Below are 19,489 nucleotides of genomic sequence, written 5' to 3'. Positions count from 1 at the left end.
ATATATTAAATATTATATTTATATATAAACCAATGAAAGATGGAGAATTGGCCTCTTTTTTCACCCAATATCAATAAAAGAGAAATCTTGGTTGTGAAAGTAACAAACCTTGCTGTGGAGACCATTGTCAATTGAAGGTCTTTTAATTAAAAAGAAGAAAAAAAAGCAAAATTCATGGCATGGATCTCAACTCTCAAATTGATTCCAAATGTCCAAGTCATTGGTACAATTGCAGAATTCTGATCCACTCAGGCCAATTGGCTGTAGTGATGGTTCATTAAAAAGCATGGATGGCAGATGTTTTCACTTGAAACAAATAACATATAAGAAGTCTTACTTTTATTTTTCAGAAAATGAATTTCATTTTGTTTATTTCATTAGCAAGTACTACATATAAAAGGCAAATTTTAACCAATGAATACATGACCTACATAAACAACGAAGGTTGTTTCGGCAAAACTCAGCCAAATTTAAAGAGAAAAAAAGACTCAACACCAATAAAAGTAACCTCCCTAATATAAAACCACCAATTCCATTAAAAAAAAATAACTTTGAAGATCAAAAATAGCACCATGCTCCAACCAAAAGCCGGTCAAAGCAGTAAATATAAAATTAAAGTTTGACAGACAAAAACTTAACATTACATACTGCGTCCTCTTCAAACAAAAAACACAACAATTAAAAAAGTTATAAAGGTTTGTCCCTAAAATGCCAAAAGGATATTAGACCAAATATCCCCTGTAACAAAACTTAAAAACAACAGATTAAAAACAAGTAAAATAGATGAGGCAATGGAGAAAAGCATAAAAAATGTTGAATCCTGGCGACTTCTTCCCTCTTTCTTCTCATCTTTCCTCCTCAAACCTAATCTGTATGTTCTTAACAAGTAGCAGCCGTAGGAGTAACTTACAGCTTGTCTTCGAACTCAGATAGTGGAGTCATTTGCTCCTTCAAACCCTTCCTCTTCCTGATATCAGCAACAAGTGCGGATGCTTGAGTGCCAGCCTCCAATGGATCAGAAGACATCATGTCCCAATGATCGAACACACACTGTGGGAAAGCCTGCCCGGAGGTTGCGGCCCTCAAAGTACTTGAGAATCCGAAAGACTCAATGACAGGAAGGTATGCCTTGATGTTGTATAGTGGGGTACCCTGCCTCTGCATCTCCTCAAAGACGTGTCCACGCTTCTGGTTAAGAACACTGTAGATACCTCCGAGAGCACCCTCTGGAGCTTGGATCTCAACCAAGTATACAGGCTCAAGAAGCCTAGGCTTGGCTGTGATCTGGGAAGCATAGATAACCCTCCTAGCAGTTGGAATGACCTGGCCACCGCCTCTGTGAATGGCATCAGCGTGAAGAACAACATCACACACTTCAAAGCAAATACCTCTCATGTTTTCCTCAGCCAAGGCACCTTCTTTAGAAGCCCATTGGAAACCAGCAACAACAGAATCCTTAATTTCATTAAGGTACTGTACTCCCTTACACATATCAACAACCATGTTAGGACCAGTAGTCTCAGGACCAAAACACCAGATTTTCTTGGCAAGATCCTTATCCCAACCAAACTCCTCAGCAAGAATCTTAGAACGAATCTTAGGATCATCTCTTGGGCCAATACGGCCATCATCAATAGCCTCGGCCAGACCTTCCTCCATAGGTCTTGCTTCCATGTAAAGACGGTTGTGCTTGTTTGGAGACTTGCTCATCACAGTACGGGAAGACTTCTCAAGGACAGTTTCACGGAAAGACACAACTGGATCGGATTTGATAATTTCAGCTCCACCCATGAAGTCATCCTGCAAATCCTTCAAACAGATCTCAAGATGAAGTTCACCAGCACCAGCAACAATGTGCTCTCCAGATTCCTCAATGGTACACACAACCATAGGATCAGACTTGGCCAAACGTTTAAGTCCTTCAACAAGCTTGGGAAGATCAGATGCAACCTTACACTGGACAGCAACACGAACAACAGGTGAAACAGAGAACTTCATAGCTCTGATTGGGTGAGCGTCAACTTCCTTCTCATTGGTCAACGTAGCATTCTTGGTAATAAATTGATCCAAACCAACCATGGCAACAGTGTTACCACAGGGAACATCCTCCACGGTTTCCTGCCTCTTTCCCATCCAGATAACAGTTCTCTGAACACTCTTGACATACAAATCTTTCTTCTCACCGGGAACATAGTTTGGGCCCATAATTCTAACCTTCATACCAGTAGACACCTTACCGGCAAAAACACGACCAAAAGCAAAGAATCTGCCCTTGTCAGATGCGGGAATCATCTTAGAGACATAAAGCATAAGAGGACCATCAGGATCACAGTTCCTAATAGCAGTTGCATATTGATCATCTAGGGGACCCTCGTACAAGTTCTCAACACGGTACTTCTGAGCAGTTGCAGGAGATGGCAGGTGAAAGATCATCATTTCCAATAGAGCACTACTAGCAGGAAGCCATGTCTGCATGACACGCTTCATCAATGCCTTGCCCATAAGATCTTTTTCTTCAGACTTCATGGTGACACCAAGCTTCTTCAACATAGGCCACAGCTTATCCTTTTGGTCATTCATACAAGTGGCAATAATCTGCTTGATTGGTTCATAACAAAATTGAACAAAACCACGCTTGCAGGAAGCAGAGCCAGTGTTCTTACTGGTCCATTTCTTGGTTGCAGGGTCAAAGAAGTTCTCACCCCAGAGTCTTTCCATCATCTTAGACTCATCAACTCCAAACTTGGAAGCATACATCTTGGCAAAGTTGGTTAGAGTGAACGCCCAACCGTGCAAACCAGCAGAAAAAGCCACTGTTCCTTTCTCAGGATAGACCTGAACGTCACCGAGAAGAGGATCTTCATAAGTTGCCATAATCACATTAGCATTTTCAATAACCCTCTGGAAGGTTTGGTAAGCTTCCTCACCGTCCACCTGAAGCTCAAGGAAGCACCTGTCCATCTTGTTAACTGTCAAAACAGGCCTAATCCTTTCACCAAGGGCCTGCCTGAGCACAGTTTCGGTTTGAACACAAACACCCTCAATACAATCAACCACAACAAGTGCACCATCAGTAATTCGAAGAGCAGCAGTGACCTCTGAGGAAAAGTCAACGTGCCCAGGGGAATCAATGAGATTGATAAGATATTCATTCCCTTTTCTCTCTCCTTTGTAGCAGCTCAAAGAAAGATCGGACATCTCATAGTAGAGGGAGATTCCAGTGGACTTGATTGTAATACCACGCTCAGCCTCATCAGCACGGGTATCAGTCATACGGACATCACCAGCAACTTCTTGTGCAATAATACCAGCAGCAGCCACCAAAGAGTCGGTAAGGGTAGATTTTCCTGATACAAAAAAACAATAAATAAATTAGATATCAAGAACAGCAACAGATTAAACAAGTACCAATTCATCAAAGCTTCTGAAAAAATACCATCCAGCAAATTAAAAATAGCACCATCTGTATGCATCATAAACTCGAACAATAAAGAAAATATTTATGGGCATACCGTGATCGACATGAGCAATAACAGACATGTTACGGATGTTTTCTTTAAGATCCATGATCCTACGCAACTCTTCTGCTGTGAACTTCACCTGCACATACCAAAATTGTTGTCCGTTAATATTCAAAGCAAAAGAGACAAAGCACCAGTATAAACCACTGAAGTAAAACTTCGGCTCAGGGCACATACCATTTTGACTGGTTGTCAAGTTCCCAGTTACAAATATACCTGTCCAATAAAAACAATGTGTAATAGATCAATATAAATGATTGACACACAGAAAGACAATTATCACAACCATTTTATTTAGTGAAGAAACTAAACATTCTAATAGTACCAAAAACAGCAAATAAAAACAATCAAACCCCCACCAACCAAATTCTCCTTTAAAAAAATGATAAAAAACCCTGCAAGAACGAAATCGGTCTAAAACCCACCCACACCAAAAAGTAACTCATTTAATATAAGCAATTCGTATGATAAATGAATATACAAAACCCTAACTTGAGATGCTCAACGTAAAAGGAATCAGATTTCAAATCCACTAAAGGGTTGGCTAAAATAAGCAAAAGGAGCTTTGCTACAATAAAACTAAACTAATATTATTCAGCAAATAAACCCAGGCTCAAATTTCAATCGGATCCATAAAAAAGAGAAACAAAATCCAGATCTTAAACTACATCTATCGAAAAAATGTCAAAAAAATAAAAAAAATCAAGCTTTTTTGTTCAAAACAAAACTCAGCAGTAAACCAATAAATTTAAACAATAATAAACCATGAAAGAAACCACTGATCTGAAACGAGAAAGAGAGAAGAGACGAGTTTACCAGGGAGAGCAGAGTAGAGAAAGAAGGCGGCGAGCAAATGGAGAAGAGAAGCTGCAGCTTCAGTCTCCTAAATAGCAAATGAGGCGAGAGATCGTCTGAGGCATATGCGGTCGTACTCCTCTTATTCCCTACCTCAACTAGGGTTTTTCCTTTATTGGGCTTTATGGGCTTTCTTTTTGTTACTAATGGGCCAGGCGTTTACTTCCATTTTGTCGGCTAAACCAATGGGCTTAAACTAGTAAGGGAAAAAAGGGAATGTTTGACTCACATATAAACTAAAAATAGGGGAAATTACATTTTATACGCAAAAATATGACTTTTTTTTCAAAAAAAAAAGTTAATTTATGGCTTCTTTTAAGAATTTTCACTTTTATGGGTTTATTTTCCTATATTTTTGTATTAAAGTTGGTTTATGCCATAGTTTTACTCTTAATCAAATTTGGAAGGGCGTGTTTGTAATTTGATTATTATTTTTTTAGGTTATTTGTTTTTTTATATTGTTTTTATATTAAATTTTTCTTTGGTTGTTTTGCAAAAAAATTTTGTAATATGAATTGTTTTTAAAATTATTATTTATTCATTATAAACATGTTTTTTTTAAGATTGTACGTTTTTTTTTCAAATCCTGGGTAGGGTAACTAGTTATTTGATTGATCTTTAAAAAAAATCCTAGAGCTAGGTTAAATAACATGCACCAGGAGGGGTAACCAGTTATCCTGAGATGAGTAACTTTCTGCCATAAGAGGGGTAACCAGTTACCGAAGAGGGGTGACAAGTTAGTCATATTAAATATGAAAATAAACATCAAATTTGAAGGAAAAAATGGAAGAACACTTCATTAAAAAAGGAAGAAGAAGTAACTAGTTACCATAAAGAAACCATAAATATACACACACCAGAACGTGAAAGTAACCAGTTACCCTCAGAAATATACGCACAAAGAATGTGAAGGTAACCAGTTACCCATTCACGTTTTTATATTTTTATTAGTTTTCTTTCCAAATTTTGGTATTCCTATAAGTGTTATAGTAAAAAGAAAATGCTGAAAAAATTGATTTGAATTTTGTTTACATATACTGGAAAAAACTATAAAAAAAATTACAATAATAAAAGATAATAAATAAAAAAAATAGTAGAATAATTATGTAATGTTAAAATATATGTGTGAAAAAAAAGAAAAAAAAAGAAATAGAATGAGAAAAGAATAAGTACAAAAATGAAAAAAAAAACACAAGAAATGATGAATGAAAAAAAAATAGATGAATAAATAAGAATGAAAAAAAGTAGAGGAAAAATAATGGAAATATGAAAAGAAAAAAAAATATGAATAAAAAAATTGGTAGAAAAAAATGAAAAAAAAATGGAAGAAGAAAAAAAAATGAAAAAAAAAAGCTCATATGTGTGAAAAAAGAAAAAAAAAATAGAAGGAAAAATAATAAATACAAAAATGAGGAAAAAATATAATGAAAAAAAACTGAAAAAATATGAAAAAAAAAACAATACAAATGAAAGAAAAAAAATAGATAAATGAATAAAACTGAAAAAAAAAAAAGAATAATGAAAAAATAGAAAGAAAAAAAGATGTGTAAAAAAATTGGTAGAAAAAAAAAAGGAAAAAATGGAAGAAAAAACAAGTAAGGAAAAAAAAAGAAAAAATAATAAAAAAATGATAGAAAAATAAATAAAAATAAAATTACTTTCGAAATCAAAGAAAACATAATTATGATAAAAAAAATGTGACATTTTCATATTTTAGTTAGCTCCTAATTGTGTTTCCCATACTTTAACTTTTTCTTTAATAAATTTCTCATACAAATTAATAAAAGTATAAGTCCCATATTTTTGTACATTTATGGTATAAAAGCCATGTTTTTTAAAAATTCCCCTAAAAATATCATATTACATACCTTTTTCTGTTTTCCTTTTGGAAAAAGAATAATGATCCGTGCACATATAATCTATACTAAAATATTAAATATATTTATGTGGTAAGTCATTTTTATTGAGTGATACATTGGTTAAAAAACTTGCTAAGTGTATGTAATTTTTAGGTGTAAATTATGTATCACTACTCTTAGGGAGAATAGGTGTCACGTTAGAAGTAAATTTCCCAATCCACAACCACAATTGAAACATTGTCTCCAATCTTTACCATAAACTTTTCTTCAACTTTGATATGTGCTTGCCCTCTAACCTATATTATTTTATAATATAATATAATATAATATAATGTTATATTATTTTATAATATAATGTTTTAGATTAAATAAATGTGACAAATAGTGTCACATATTGTAACATATAAAAGAGAGTTACAATATTTAGATATATCTGAATATCCAAATATGTAACATATTTTGTGTTACAAATCCAGTTACAAATTTGTAACTTCCAAATATTGCCCATTATTGTGTAGATTTGTTGTTACACAATATTAAGATGAATTTCTTAAAGTCATGTGTGAAATGTATGCTAGAGATATGATTTTAACCCCAATAATGTGTTTTGGGGGTTACAAAATCAATTGGGAGTGGATTGGAGAAACTGTTTGGAAAAATAGCACATTTTTGTGTGCTGAAATTGGTTCATGGCCGCAACCAAGGATGTTGGTGGCCGCGGCCTAAGGAACAGAGACCAGTGGTCGCGGCCATTGATACTCCTGGCCGCGACCACAGAGGCTGACTGACCAATTTTTCAGTTTTTCCAACCTTTTTGAACGGCTCCAAAAACACAAATAACTCTCAAATCTCATTTTTAATTCCATAAACATCCAATTGATCATTGGTAATAGCCATGGGGTTAATGAAATTTGAAATTCAAAGGGTGTCTCTAAACTCTATAAATAGGAGCCTATTGCTCACTTGTTTAATACAATTGTTCTATCCATTAGAGCAATTTGCTAGAAAACACTTAGAGGCTTGATAATTCCATAAAGCTATTTCCAAAAAATTGTAAGAGTTCCCTTAGTGATTGAGTTAGGGGAAATAAGCTTTTGGACAAAGGTTTCAAACCTTGTTCAAGTTGGTGATCCCCAACACTCTTCACTTTGGTTGTGTGAGTGAGAATTTCTTGTGTTTTGTTCTTGTTCTTACATTTTCTACTATTGCTTTTCTTCTTAGTCACCTTGTCCTATTTACTTGTATTTCTTGTTTAAGAGTTGTAATCTTTCATTTCTTTTGTTACAAACACTTTTACTTTATTTGTATCTTTTTGTTTAAAGTTGTATTTCTCCATTCTCTTCTTCTAATTCTTCTCTTATTTATTTGTATTTTTCAGTCATAGAGTTATAACATTATTTAATTAATCTTGTTTATTTGTATTATTTTGTCTAAAGTTGTAACAATTCTTACAATTTCCATTGAAATAACATATATTTTCCTAACATTCAAAAGCTTACCTGTAATGCCCGGAATTTCCTAATAAGGGTTAGGAACTTGATTAGGAGGCCGGGAGGGCCATAATTGATTTATCATGGCATTAAATGATCATATGCGTGTTAATGTGATTTATATTATTATATGACGATAAATGCATGCATATGGGTGTGTTTATAATGATAAGGGCATTTTGGTAATTTGGCCTGTTGAGGGCATATTTGTAAATTGGGTGCATGTTGTAATTTGTGAATGCGATTTTATTATTATGGAGATATATTCGAGCTATTCGGCATGGGACGATCATAGATTATGAGTTAGCGGTTTTGTCATAACGGGGTCAAGTTTGGGGTAATAGAAATGTTTATTTGATGATAAATTGGGAGTATTTGAGATCCGGATGAAATTCTGGAAGTTTTGACTATAATGTCCCCGGGGGTGTTTTTGGGACCCCGAGCCTTAGATTTTATTTGAGGTTACTTAAGCTCGAAGTTGTTTGTCAGATAAGAACGTACGTTAGAAAATCTCTCTCTCCCTTCCCGATAGCCTATTTTACCGTTCAAAGCTTTCTTAAAGGAATTTCGAGTTCTAGGAGTCGGAATTAAGCGAGGATCGAGGCTTAGCGATCCTAGGAAAGATTAGGAGCTTCTTGACCGAAGGATTTGACATAAAATGACCCAATCGAAGGTAATCGAAGTTTGAGTTTTGAGTTTTTCAAGTTTCTAAGCTTTGAATTAGATTTTGTAAATTGTTGAGTTGTTGGTTGGTTTGAACCTTGGGTTTTAAGGGTTTTGGAACTTTGGAAAGCTTGGGAACTTTGATTTGATGATTGGGGAATGTTTAGGTATGATTTTGGAGGCTTTGGAGTGTTAAAAACACGTTTGGGAATGGGCCAGAGTTGGGGGCCGCGGCCTTGTTCTTGGGGTGCCGCGGCCCTGCTTTGAAGAAGCAGATGGGAGTGTTGTACCTGCTGGGCGTCGCGACCCTTGCTTCAGGAAATTCTGGGGGCCACGGCCCAAGGTGCTAGGGTCGCAGCCCTTGCCCGGTTTTCACCCCGTTTGCATGTTTTGACCCCGGGAGCATAGTTTTAGGCCTCGGGAGTGTTCCTACTACTTGGATTAGGTTGGATTGATGTCCCGGAGGCTAGATATTGGTTTGGAAACCTATGTTGATCATTATTGTTAATGATATCCCGTGTTTGGTTATGACTAGGTGATCGCTAAGGGCTTAAAGGTTGATCGTTCTCAAGGGTCGTTCTTATATTGGTTCTAGCTCGAATCTGAGGTAAGAAAATTGCACCCCATGTATATGTGGCATGCATGGCTATTATTGGTGCATGTTGGATTGTTAAATGTAATGTATATGGAGCACGAGAAACATATGATTAGGACATGCTTTACATATTGGGTATGATATTGTTCAGAGCTTGAGCCTTTGTGTCTGTGCATAGTCTTAATCGTACTAGTACTTGTTGAGTAAGCATGCTGAATATCTTGTTTATGGATATTGGATATGTGATATAAGTTTGGTGGCATGGCTTACTTGTGTGTGGCACTGACTTATTAGTCAGAATCGGCAACGGTGTTAGATCCATATGTGAAGCTGTGATTTATTAGTCAAGTTCACAATGAGTTGAACATTGGTCGTGTTTTACTGACCTAAGAGTCAGAAATGGCATAGCGTCATGAACGCCGAGCCAAATGAAGATTAGATCTAATCGATATCAGCATTGAATGACTCATATGGGGTATTAATGCTGGACCGACCGGAAGGTCGATGAAAATTATAAGCGCTTGGCTAGTCTGAGACTAGTTATTCAGAGCCAGGGCATATGGCCCCGGTGACTGTTTGTCACATGGCTAGGGAACGCTGTTCCACAGTTATGACTCTAGAGTCAGGAGGAGGTTATGTTGATGACTAGTCACCATGCACCTATCCTGTTAAAGCTAGTGAGATGCTCACTTATTTGTTAAGCCCTGGTGATCCTATCGTCACATGGCTAAAGGGTGTTGTTCCCATATTAGTGACTTTTGTTATCTGTTAAGCCCTGGTGATCCTATCATCACATGGCTAAAGGGTGTTGTCCCCATATTTGTGAATTTTTGTGATAGTCACCTATTTGCTTGGACTGTTGGTCCTGAATAATTAATACAATCACTGTTGATATTATATCATGCTATATTGTGTTTTCTTGCTGGGCTTCGGCTCACGGGTGCTATGTGGTGCAGGTAAAGGCAAAAGAAAGTTGGACCATCCTTGAGTTGAAGAGCTTAGGTGATGACGTGTACATATGCAGCTGCTCGTCCGCCACGACCAAGGTTTAAAGGGGAACTAGGGTTAAACCCTGTTTTGCCGCATAGAACGGCCTGTTGTAAATATTTTCCTGTAATAGACTCTGAAATTATAATTTTGGGATCCCAGCATATATATTAAACGTTCTAATGAAACGTTGCATCTTAACCAAAATTTTTAATCCCTAAACCGCTAATCATACTTAGTTACACGATTTTGGCCAAATAACTCGATTGGCGAGTTTAGGACTGTTTACAAGGCACATCGTAACGGTCCCTGGAGTTTAGGGCGTTACAACTTGGTATAAGAGCGAGCCAAGGTTTATGGTTCCTAAAGACAAGCTGGGCATGTACACTCATCACTGAAGATAGCTTCACTCATGGAATGGTAACTATTTTTGTAGTTATGTGCATAGCTGCTTAAATAGAATGTAAATGTTTTACCTGCACATTGTATTAAGGAGCATGAGATTCTGATAGAGCTTGGCTCTTGACTATATGATTATATGCTCTGTGAATATATATATGATTGTGATCATGTGATTACTTGCTCTGTGAATATATAACTGTGATATTTACATGCTGGAGTTGGATGCATGGTTTGAATATTGGAAGAGCAGGGATTATGAGTAATGTATGAATGCCATGGGCATGTTTTTAGCATTGCAAGGGGTTAATGATTGTGGTGTGGCAAGATTTATCCCGTGGGGGAAATCCCTTGATATGCTTATTGTGACTAATGGGTCAAGTTATTGACTGCAGATTTAATCAGCAGGTTTATATTCAAGGCAGATAATGAGGCCTGGTGGTAGTTTTACAGGGGCTGGGAGTTACAGCCAGGATATCAGTTCTTCATCTGCACCTATGAATTTTTAGCAGATGCTTACAGATTTGCAATTAAGATTGCAGAGGCATGAGGAAAAGATTAGGTATTTGAAGCAACAGCGGAGTCTGTTGGGGAGTACCTCTTCCTCTGCTATGCCAAGAGTGGCATCAGCTTTAGGTCAGCCTAGGGTTGAGAATAGATGGGAATTTCTCTGTGGAAGATTCCTGAAGTATTACCCTCCAGTCTTCGAGGGAGGCCTAGATCCATTCAGAGCTGAGCAATGGATGGGCATGATCAGTTCCATTATTGATAGTATGGGACTGGTGGGTCACGATAGGGTGATTTGTGCTACATGTGTACTGCGGGAGGATGCCCGGACGTGGTGGGAGGTAGTGTCCCAGACACGAGACACAGCTGTGGTGGATTGGAAAGAATTCAGGCAGCTGTTCAATGAGAGGTATTACTGTGATGTAGGCAAGACTGTTAAGATGAATGAGTTTCTGAATCTTGTTCAGGGTAATGCATCAGTGACCGAGTATGTTACTAAATTTGATGGGTTGGCCAAGTTTGCCTTTGATATGGTACCCACAGATATAGCCCGGAAGGAAAAGTTTATTTAGGGGTTGAATCCTGGAATAGCTCAGGGCATTAGAGTTGCCCTAGTGCATGAAGTCTTTACCTATGCTCAGGTGGTAGGGAAGGCTCTTGCTGTTGAGAGCGCAGGACATCAGATTGGGCAGCAGAGTGCCAGGGTGCACAGAGCTCAAATAGTGGTACCTCCACTTATTGGAACAAGTAAGAATGAAAGCTGGAAGACTCGTCCAATATGCACGCGGTGCAAAAGGCATCATCTTGGAGTATGTCGAGCAAGGGCATGCTTCTCATGTAGGATGTTTGGACATCGTAAGAAGAATTGCCCAAGGCTAAGAGAGCTTGAGCAAAGGAGGATAGACATCTCGATTCCAACTCGAGTGTTTATTCCAGAGCTATCAGAGTCTGAGACCGAGACTAGTTTCTCGGGGGTGACAGGTCAGTTTTCTAGTTCTGAGTTTTGAGTTGTGCTGTTTGGCTTTGGTGCCATGCTATTCCTTTGTTAGTGTATATATAGAAGTATAAAGATGATACGATGATCACATGGTTATGTTGTGATGAAAATGCAATATGGTATTGGCAACTTAAGAGATGAGTTGGGTTATGGAAAGGACTCATCAGTGATCTTGATAAAGCCGGTTATGACAGGCTTTGGTTTGATCCGGGGTATGGATTGGTTAAGTAATTAAAGAGAAATCTTGAATGGCAAGGAAAGTATAGTAATTTTTGGGCTTGAGAGCGGAAAGCCTTGTGTTAGTTGGTATGGTACATGGTTCTTTATGTTTATGATACCTATAGTGAGAGCTAGAGTTTTGTTGCAGGGAGGTACATGGAACTCTTAGCTAGCGTGGTGGATACCACTTAAATTGTGTCAGTGAGATCAGGACAGACTAGATTAGTCTGTGGGTTCTGAATGTGTTGCCAGGTGGTTTGTTAGGGCTTCTTTTATAAAGGAAGACTAGAATGGTAATTGGATTAGTGCCAGAAATAGAAACAGTTGTAGACACTATTTTGAGTGGCCCAGCGGAGTTATAGGAATTAAAGGTTTAGTTGCTGAGTAAGATGGAATTCTATAAGGTGGATCTTGGATCTGGTTAGGACCAGTTAAAGATCAGAGAGAGGAAATTATATAAAGGATTGTGTTGATATTAGATTAGAACACTGCGAGTGCTGAATATGTCTTGAGAATTGGTTTAATGCTAAGTGTTTGTGAATAAGATGAATGGTGCATTAAATACGCTAAAACTGTTATTGACTCATAAGTCAATGCCATACGACCAGTGCTCGGTACTACTGCTGAACTTGACTAGTAAATCACAGCTTCACAGTTAATACCGACACCATTGCGTATTCTGACTAATAAGTCAGTGTCATTCACAAGTGAGCAAGATTTGCTAAGCATTTGATATGCAATCAATGTCCACATTTAAACACTCAACATGCCTCAATAATGACCATGCATGTCACATATGGGGTGCAGTTTTCTTACCTCTGGTTCAAGCGAGAAATACGTTAAGAACGACCTTTGAGAACAATCGATCATTTGATTCTTTAATGGTCACCTAGTCATAACCAAATACAATCTCCGATTAATGAAATCAACAATAAAAGGGTCTTGACCTAAACCTCACTCCCAGGACACCGAATTGTACCCAAACGGTGAGTCGATTCGATCCCGAGCCTTAGGAATTGAAACCCCGAGCCAAAACCTTCAAAAGTGCCTAAACACAAGAATCTGGAAAAGCAAGGTAGCGCTACCCCCCTAGCGCCCCAGCGATATTGGCAGGGTGGAAAGCCCCCTGGCTAGCGCTGAAGCACCCAATGATGGTCGTTGTAGCGCTATAACCAGGTTGATCAGCCATGGCCTTTCCCTCCTACGATTCCTCCATTTCCAACCTTCAAAACAAGCTTCCAAACTCCATCAAAACCCCCAAATGAACCCAAAAACTATCCACACATGACCTAGGCATCACAACCCAAGTAACCCTAGCCAAAAACTCCCATCAATTCCCATTATCCAACTCAAAATCCAACTGAAACTCAAATATAAGAACAGAGCCAAAACAAGAGTTTTTAATGGCTAAAAACTCACCTCAATCTCAGCAACACGCCCTCTTTAATGGTAGAGCATAACCCAAAACCCTCAAGGCTTGGTTCACTAGTTTGGTTCCTCAAAAAGTGCTTCAAAAATCAAGAAGAAAATAAGAAAAAAATGATGAACGGGAGGAGGTGAAGGAGTGATCTGTTTTCTACAGCCTTCTAAGCTTTAATGGCTGATATATATCCTTTATGGTCAAAAGACTAAAATGCCCTTAGGTTATTTAAAATCCTCTTAAGGCCACCAAGGGCAAAATTGTCCTTTCCCACCTATCTTGTTAATCATAATTAACGCCCTCCAACTCCCGTTATTCTCAATATTCTCAAATGCTAATAAATCATATCTCATTACCCTTTAATTCTCGGTAATGTTCTAATTCTCAAATTACCCCGAATCTCACCCCGAGCCCTGAAATTAACCTCGTTATGACCAGACCGATAACTTGCATTCACAGATCGTCTCATGCGAATGACTCGAACAAATCCACATTATAATGTGGTCTTATTCAAAATTCACCAACATGCATGAAAATACACAATTACACCCTCAACGGGCCAAATTACCAAAATGCCCTTATAATAAAATGTGGACCCATATGCATGCATTTATCATCATATAATAATATAATTCACATAAACATGCATATAATCATTTAATGGCATAATAAATCAATTATGGCTTTTCCGGCCTCCTAATCAAGGTCCTAAACCTTATTAGGGATTTTGGGGTATTACACTATGGGTCTCACGTCTTCTAGTGGGAGACGTTACAAGTAGGTCAAAATGATCAGGTCGGGCCCACTTTAATATTACAATGTCTCCCAATGTTTATAATGACTTACAATTATAGTCATAAATTAAAATTTTTAATGTCTCCTAACTTAATTAAAGATATTAAAGACGTATTCTAACTTTTAATGTCTTACATTATAATGTAAGACATTATAGGGAGTCATTAAAAGTAAAAATTGTAGCAATGAAAATACTTATTTTGCTCCTCTGTCATTGATATGACAAGTCATTTGTTTGGAAATTGCTTAGTCAAATATAGGATTTATAATATCAACGACAAAGGAGCTCAATAATTATTTTGCTAACACTTTAGACAGGGCATGGATGCAAACATTTGTCATATTTACCACAATAAGAAACAATTTTGCAAATTTAGCTAGTTTTTTTAAGTAGGCATGGAGTTGAAGGTTCTGAACTCTCATCATCTAGTCATCAAGCAAGGTAATTGGATCTAATAACTTTGTGAGGTGGTTAGATGACGAGGGTTTCAAAACTTCTACTATTTGCCCACCAAAAAATTTGTCACATTTGCAAAATCATTTTGTTCCAAAATTGTTTCTGATTGCAGTGAATATTACAAATAATTGATTTCATGCCTGTCCAAAGTCCTGGCAAAATACTTATTGAGCTCCTCTATCATTGATATTCCAAGTCCTTTGTTTGGCAAAAGCTTTTAGTCTTGGCAAAATACATATTGAGCCCCTTTGTCATTGATATTCCAAGTCCTCATTTGGCAAAAGCTTTTTCACATGTAGGATTTATAATATCAACGAGTGATTAGCTCAATAAGTATTTTGCACAAATTTTGGACAAGAATGAATGCAAACATTTGTCATATTCATTACAATTAGAAAAAAATTCATAACAAAACAATTTTACAAATGTAGTTAGTTTTTTTGGTAGGCAAAGAGTACAAGGTTCTAAATCCACATCATACAACTGTCAAGCAAAGTAATTGGATCTAATAATCTTGCTCAATGGCTAGAAGATGACGGTTCAAATTTTTTTACTCTTTGCTTACCAAAAACATTAGCCACATTGGCAAATAGCTTTGTTCAAAAAACAATCTGATTAAAGGAAAGATGTCTAACATTTGCCTTCATGCCTTTTCAAAGTGTTAGCGAACTACTTATTGAGCTCCTCTATCATTGATATTTCAAGTCTTTGTGCTTAACGTCCAAATCGTGACTACCACTAAGCGGTAGTTGTAGTAAGATCGGGTGGTCGATCCACAAGGAGGCAACCTAAAATCAAAAGTTAGTGGAAAATAACAAAAAAAAAAATTAGTAACAAAAAATAAATAAGAAATGGAAATAAAAAGATGTTTGAGATTTTGGTATTGTATTTTTGATAAAGTGATAAAATGAGATAAGTGAAATAAGGGTAAGATGTAATCAAGAGTTTGAGAAATGGAAAGGTTTCAAGAATCATCCATATGCTTGTCTAGTTACTTGGTTACTTGATTTACAAAAATACACAAGTAAATAGTTCACATTCCAATATTTACTTGGAAAATCTAACATTAAAGTCCATATTCTTTTCTAACAAAAGTCTATTTGAGTTATAAAGTTATTTACTTTAAAAGCACAATGTTAATCTTATGAAAAATCTAAAAATGACAAAATACCCAAAGACAATAATGGAATAGAAAATTAGACATAAAATTATGTATCAATATTACTTTTACTAATTAGAAGCACATAGAAAGAGCATGACTAATCATATATACTATTAGCATAAGTAAATAAAGATAACAAAATAAAGATAGAGATGAAAGAACATAAATAACTCAAATATAATACATTAAGAGCATAGTAAATCAAAGTAGCAAAATAACATCACTAGCATATGGAATCATCCCTAACCTTCCTAGGAAGATTAGGTCATTATGCTCATGATTCTCACAAAATTCTAAGAAGAAAATATGAGAAGAAAGTGAGTAGAAATTTTGCTATAGTTTCTTTACTCTAAAAATTACATACATATTATGAAGAAAGAGTCCCTATTTATAGATGGAGAAAATGACTAAAAAAAAATTAAACAACAAAATGGGGTTTACAAAATAAATCTGAAAAATCAAATCTTATTATTAATATTAACCTGGCTATTTTGGTGTATGGTCATTTTTCCCTTTTTTCAAATACCACAAAAACATGAGCTTTAAAGCTCAAAATAACAATTTTGCAAAGCCCAATACCCACAAAATATGGGTTGAAGGTGGCTGGTGGCAGATATGAGTTTTGACCCATTCCCAGCCAATGAAAATGTGACATATAGGCAGGCTGCTAGGAAGGCTTCGGATTGGGGTCTTTGGGCCACGTGGGGTCTTTGGGCCGGAATGATGAGGAGGCTTCGGCTGAAGGAAGCAAGGCTGCTGGGTGCTTGGGCCTTTATTGGGCTGGTGGTCACGTTGGAGTGAAGCTGCTGGGACGCGTGGAGATGCTTAGACGCTGAAGGGGATTTAAGTCGTTGTTGATGCTTGGATGCTGAGAATGGAGCTACAGGCATGGGCCTGTGTGAAGCTTGCTGTTGTGAAGGGTTACGTGGGTCAAAGGCTGAAAGGGAGTTGATGCTTGGGCGTGAGTTGCTGAAATGAGGAGCTGAAGGGAGCTGGACACGTGGCGCGCACTCGGTGGCTGGTTGGGTTGCTCCTGGGACACGTGGCGACATTTGGCGATGACACATGGCAGCTAGGCAAGGAAAAAAAATTGCAGTGTCCATATTTGGGCTTGGGTCAAATGGGCTGAGCTTCATTTCTTCAAAAATGCCACTTTCTTCATTTTCGTTTTCAGTTTTAACTATTTCTCTATTCTCCATTTTTATTATTGTCCAAATGTAAATTATTTTATGAAAATTAAACATAAATTAAATCAAAAATTAATATTTTCAATTAAAACAAATATTACAATAAATTCATGAAAATATTTATTAAAACATAATTTATTTTATACTTTAAAACTAATGAATTTACATTTTTGAGCACTAATCATAACCCCCAACTATCTTATTGCTAGTCCCTAGCAATTCAAGCGAAAAAAAAATTGTCAAGTTGAATAATCAAGTCAAACCAAGCAAAATCATCTAAGCATTTTCAAAGTATCAACAAGAAGTCAGAAATTACTATCTAAGCTACTATAGTTGCAATTTCGGAGTTGTGTGTGTGTGCACCAAACCATATTCTTTTTATCACAAGTCTTAACACAAATAGTATCGAGAAATCTCAAAAGTATAAAGATCTCAACTCCAAATTCCTCACGAGCATTGAAAGTATTTGTATGGGAAGGATTACACTCTTGGAGTTGGAAATGTAACAGTTTACGCTCAAATGAGAAAAGACAAACTTTTTAGGACAAGCAATTTGAACAAGTATTGATCATAAGATAGACAAATCAACTTATTGGAATTCAAATGACAAACAACCTTTAGGATTTACATGAGAAAACTCAAAGAACAGAATGACAACTAACTAGAAATGATAAATAAGAAAATGAACTATAATGATAATAAAATTGTTTTTTTTAATACAATTACACAAAATAATAGTAATAGAAATATTTTTTTTTCAACAACTACAAAAAATAGAAGGAAGTGTTGCTCTTGTTCTCTTTTTTTTTTTTTTTTTCATTTATGTGTTATTTTTTTCTTTTTCTTTTTTTTCATCATTCTTTTCTCTTTTTTTTTTTTATAGGGGGCTTCTTTAGTCCCTCACTTAGATTTGAAGGATTTAATCCTTCATGTATTTTTGAGCCATTGGATATAGGGTGGACGGTTGGATTATGGCTTTTGGGTCAAACTATGCTAAAATACATATATACCCTTTGATACCCTTTTAGTTGAGAAATAAACCAACTACCGTTTTCTAGAAAAATATATATTGTTTATTTTTTACTAATTCAAAACACTCAAATATAGGCTCCAAAAATATATAACCTGATTTTAAAGTGATCTTATTAGAATAACTAGTTCAAGAAAAGTCATGGAGTTTTCAACTGAAACACCATGGTGGGACTAAGACTGGGATTGGGAACCCAAAAAATAAAATGATATTTTGTTCTCATTCTACTCAGAGCTACTACTTCTTTCAACAATAGCAACAATGTCAGCAAAGTGATACTGAATCATTGCACTACTCTCAAACAACTCCATCAACTTCACGCTCACTCCATCGTCACTGGCCTCCTCTCTTCCTCTCATGCCCACTTATTGCTCACCACTTTCCTCTTCTCTGCAACTTCACTTTCTCACAACAATAACAATGGCGGATTGAGCTATGCCCTCTCTCTCTTCAACCTCATTCAAAACCCATCTACATATTCCTTCAACAACATCATGAGAGCCCACTCTTTTTTCTCCTCACTGCTACAGTTTCTCCTCCTCTTCTCCCGCATGCGCCGCCTCTCCCTCCCTCCCTCCTGACTTTCACACCTTCCCCTTCGTCCTCAACGTCTGCGCTCAGCTATGCCCTGGAAATACCGACGCCATTTCCATCGCCTGAGCTCTTCACTCCCAATTCCTCAAGTTTGGCTTCAACGTAGATTATTTTGTCTCCAACACCCTCATCCGCGTCTACCCCGTCAGCTGCTGCCTCTCTGATGCGTATCAGGTATTCAATGAGGACCCTCAACACAGGCATAAAAAAATTATAACAACTTCAGTTTTTGTTACGTTATTTAATTATACATTTGTCTAAGTCAATTATAATAGTTACTTAGTAGCAGTCAAATAGTTACGTGTCCATAATCGTAAATAAGTCCCAACTCTTACCTATATTTACTATAAAACCCTCAACTGTATTATTTATTGGACCTAAAATTACCTTTCTACCCCTCACTTACTAAAACAGTGCCAACTAAAAAATCATAACCGGTTATACCAAGTCATAATACTCAAAAGTCAACATTTTTATACCAATGTAACTTTGATACTTGGCAAATTTCTGAGCCCCACATAAAAGACTTAGTCCTGTGAGGGACGCCAGAATCATCCTTTTATATATATATATATATATTTTTTTTTTCATTTTTTTTACAAGAGACAACACAAAAATGAAAAGAAAAGAAAAAAAAAACAAATAAAATACACTAAATGGAACACAAATTTAAATTTTATTACAATGACTCATTCTTATATGAAAACATCCCTCTAGTAAATGTCATGTTTTAAATTCCAAAGATGTGACTT

At 36.5% G+C, this 19,489-nt stretch overlaps 1 protein-coding gene across 1 annotated transcript; it reads right to left on the bottom strand.

Annotated features, from left to right (window-relative positions):
• Window positions 1-565: 565 nt before the first annotated feature.
• On the bottom strand, window positions 566-4,472 carry LOC133829967 (elongation factor 2). Its single transcript, XM_062259837.1, has 4 exons — window positions 4,338-4,472; window positions 3,699-3,737; window positions 3,513-3,600; window positions 566-3,347 (listed from the first exon to the last, which is right to left on the bottom strand). The coding sequence occupies exons 2-4, from the start codon at window positions 3,699-3,701 to the stop codon at window positions 907-909; spliced, it is 2,532 nt and encodes an 843-aa protein (XP_062115821.1). The 5' UTR covers window positions 3,702-3,737; window positions 4,338-4,472; the 3' UTR covers window positions 566-906.
• Between the last annotated feature and the right edge of the window lie 15,017 nt (window positions 4,473-19,489).

The sequence above is a fragment of the Humulus lupulus genome, chromosome 4, assembly GCF_963169125.1.
Source record: "Humulus lupulus chromosome 4, drHumLupu1.1, whole genome shotgun sequence".
Taxonomy (NCBI): Eukaryota; Viridiplantae; Streptophyta; class Magnoliopsida; order Rosales; family Cannabaceae; genus Humulus; species Humulus lupulus.
Note: the sequence above shows the minus strand (reverse complement) of the source record. Positions and strands in the feature narration are given on the sequence as shown.

What these genes read in the sequence shown, in the direction of transcription:
- LOC133829967 (XM_062259837.1), bottom strand. An exon ending in TATTGCTCATGTCGATCACG is followed by an intron (nt 3,348 to 3,512) that starts GTATGCCCATAA and finishes TTTTTGTATCAG; the next exon opens with GAAAATCTACCCTTACCGAC.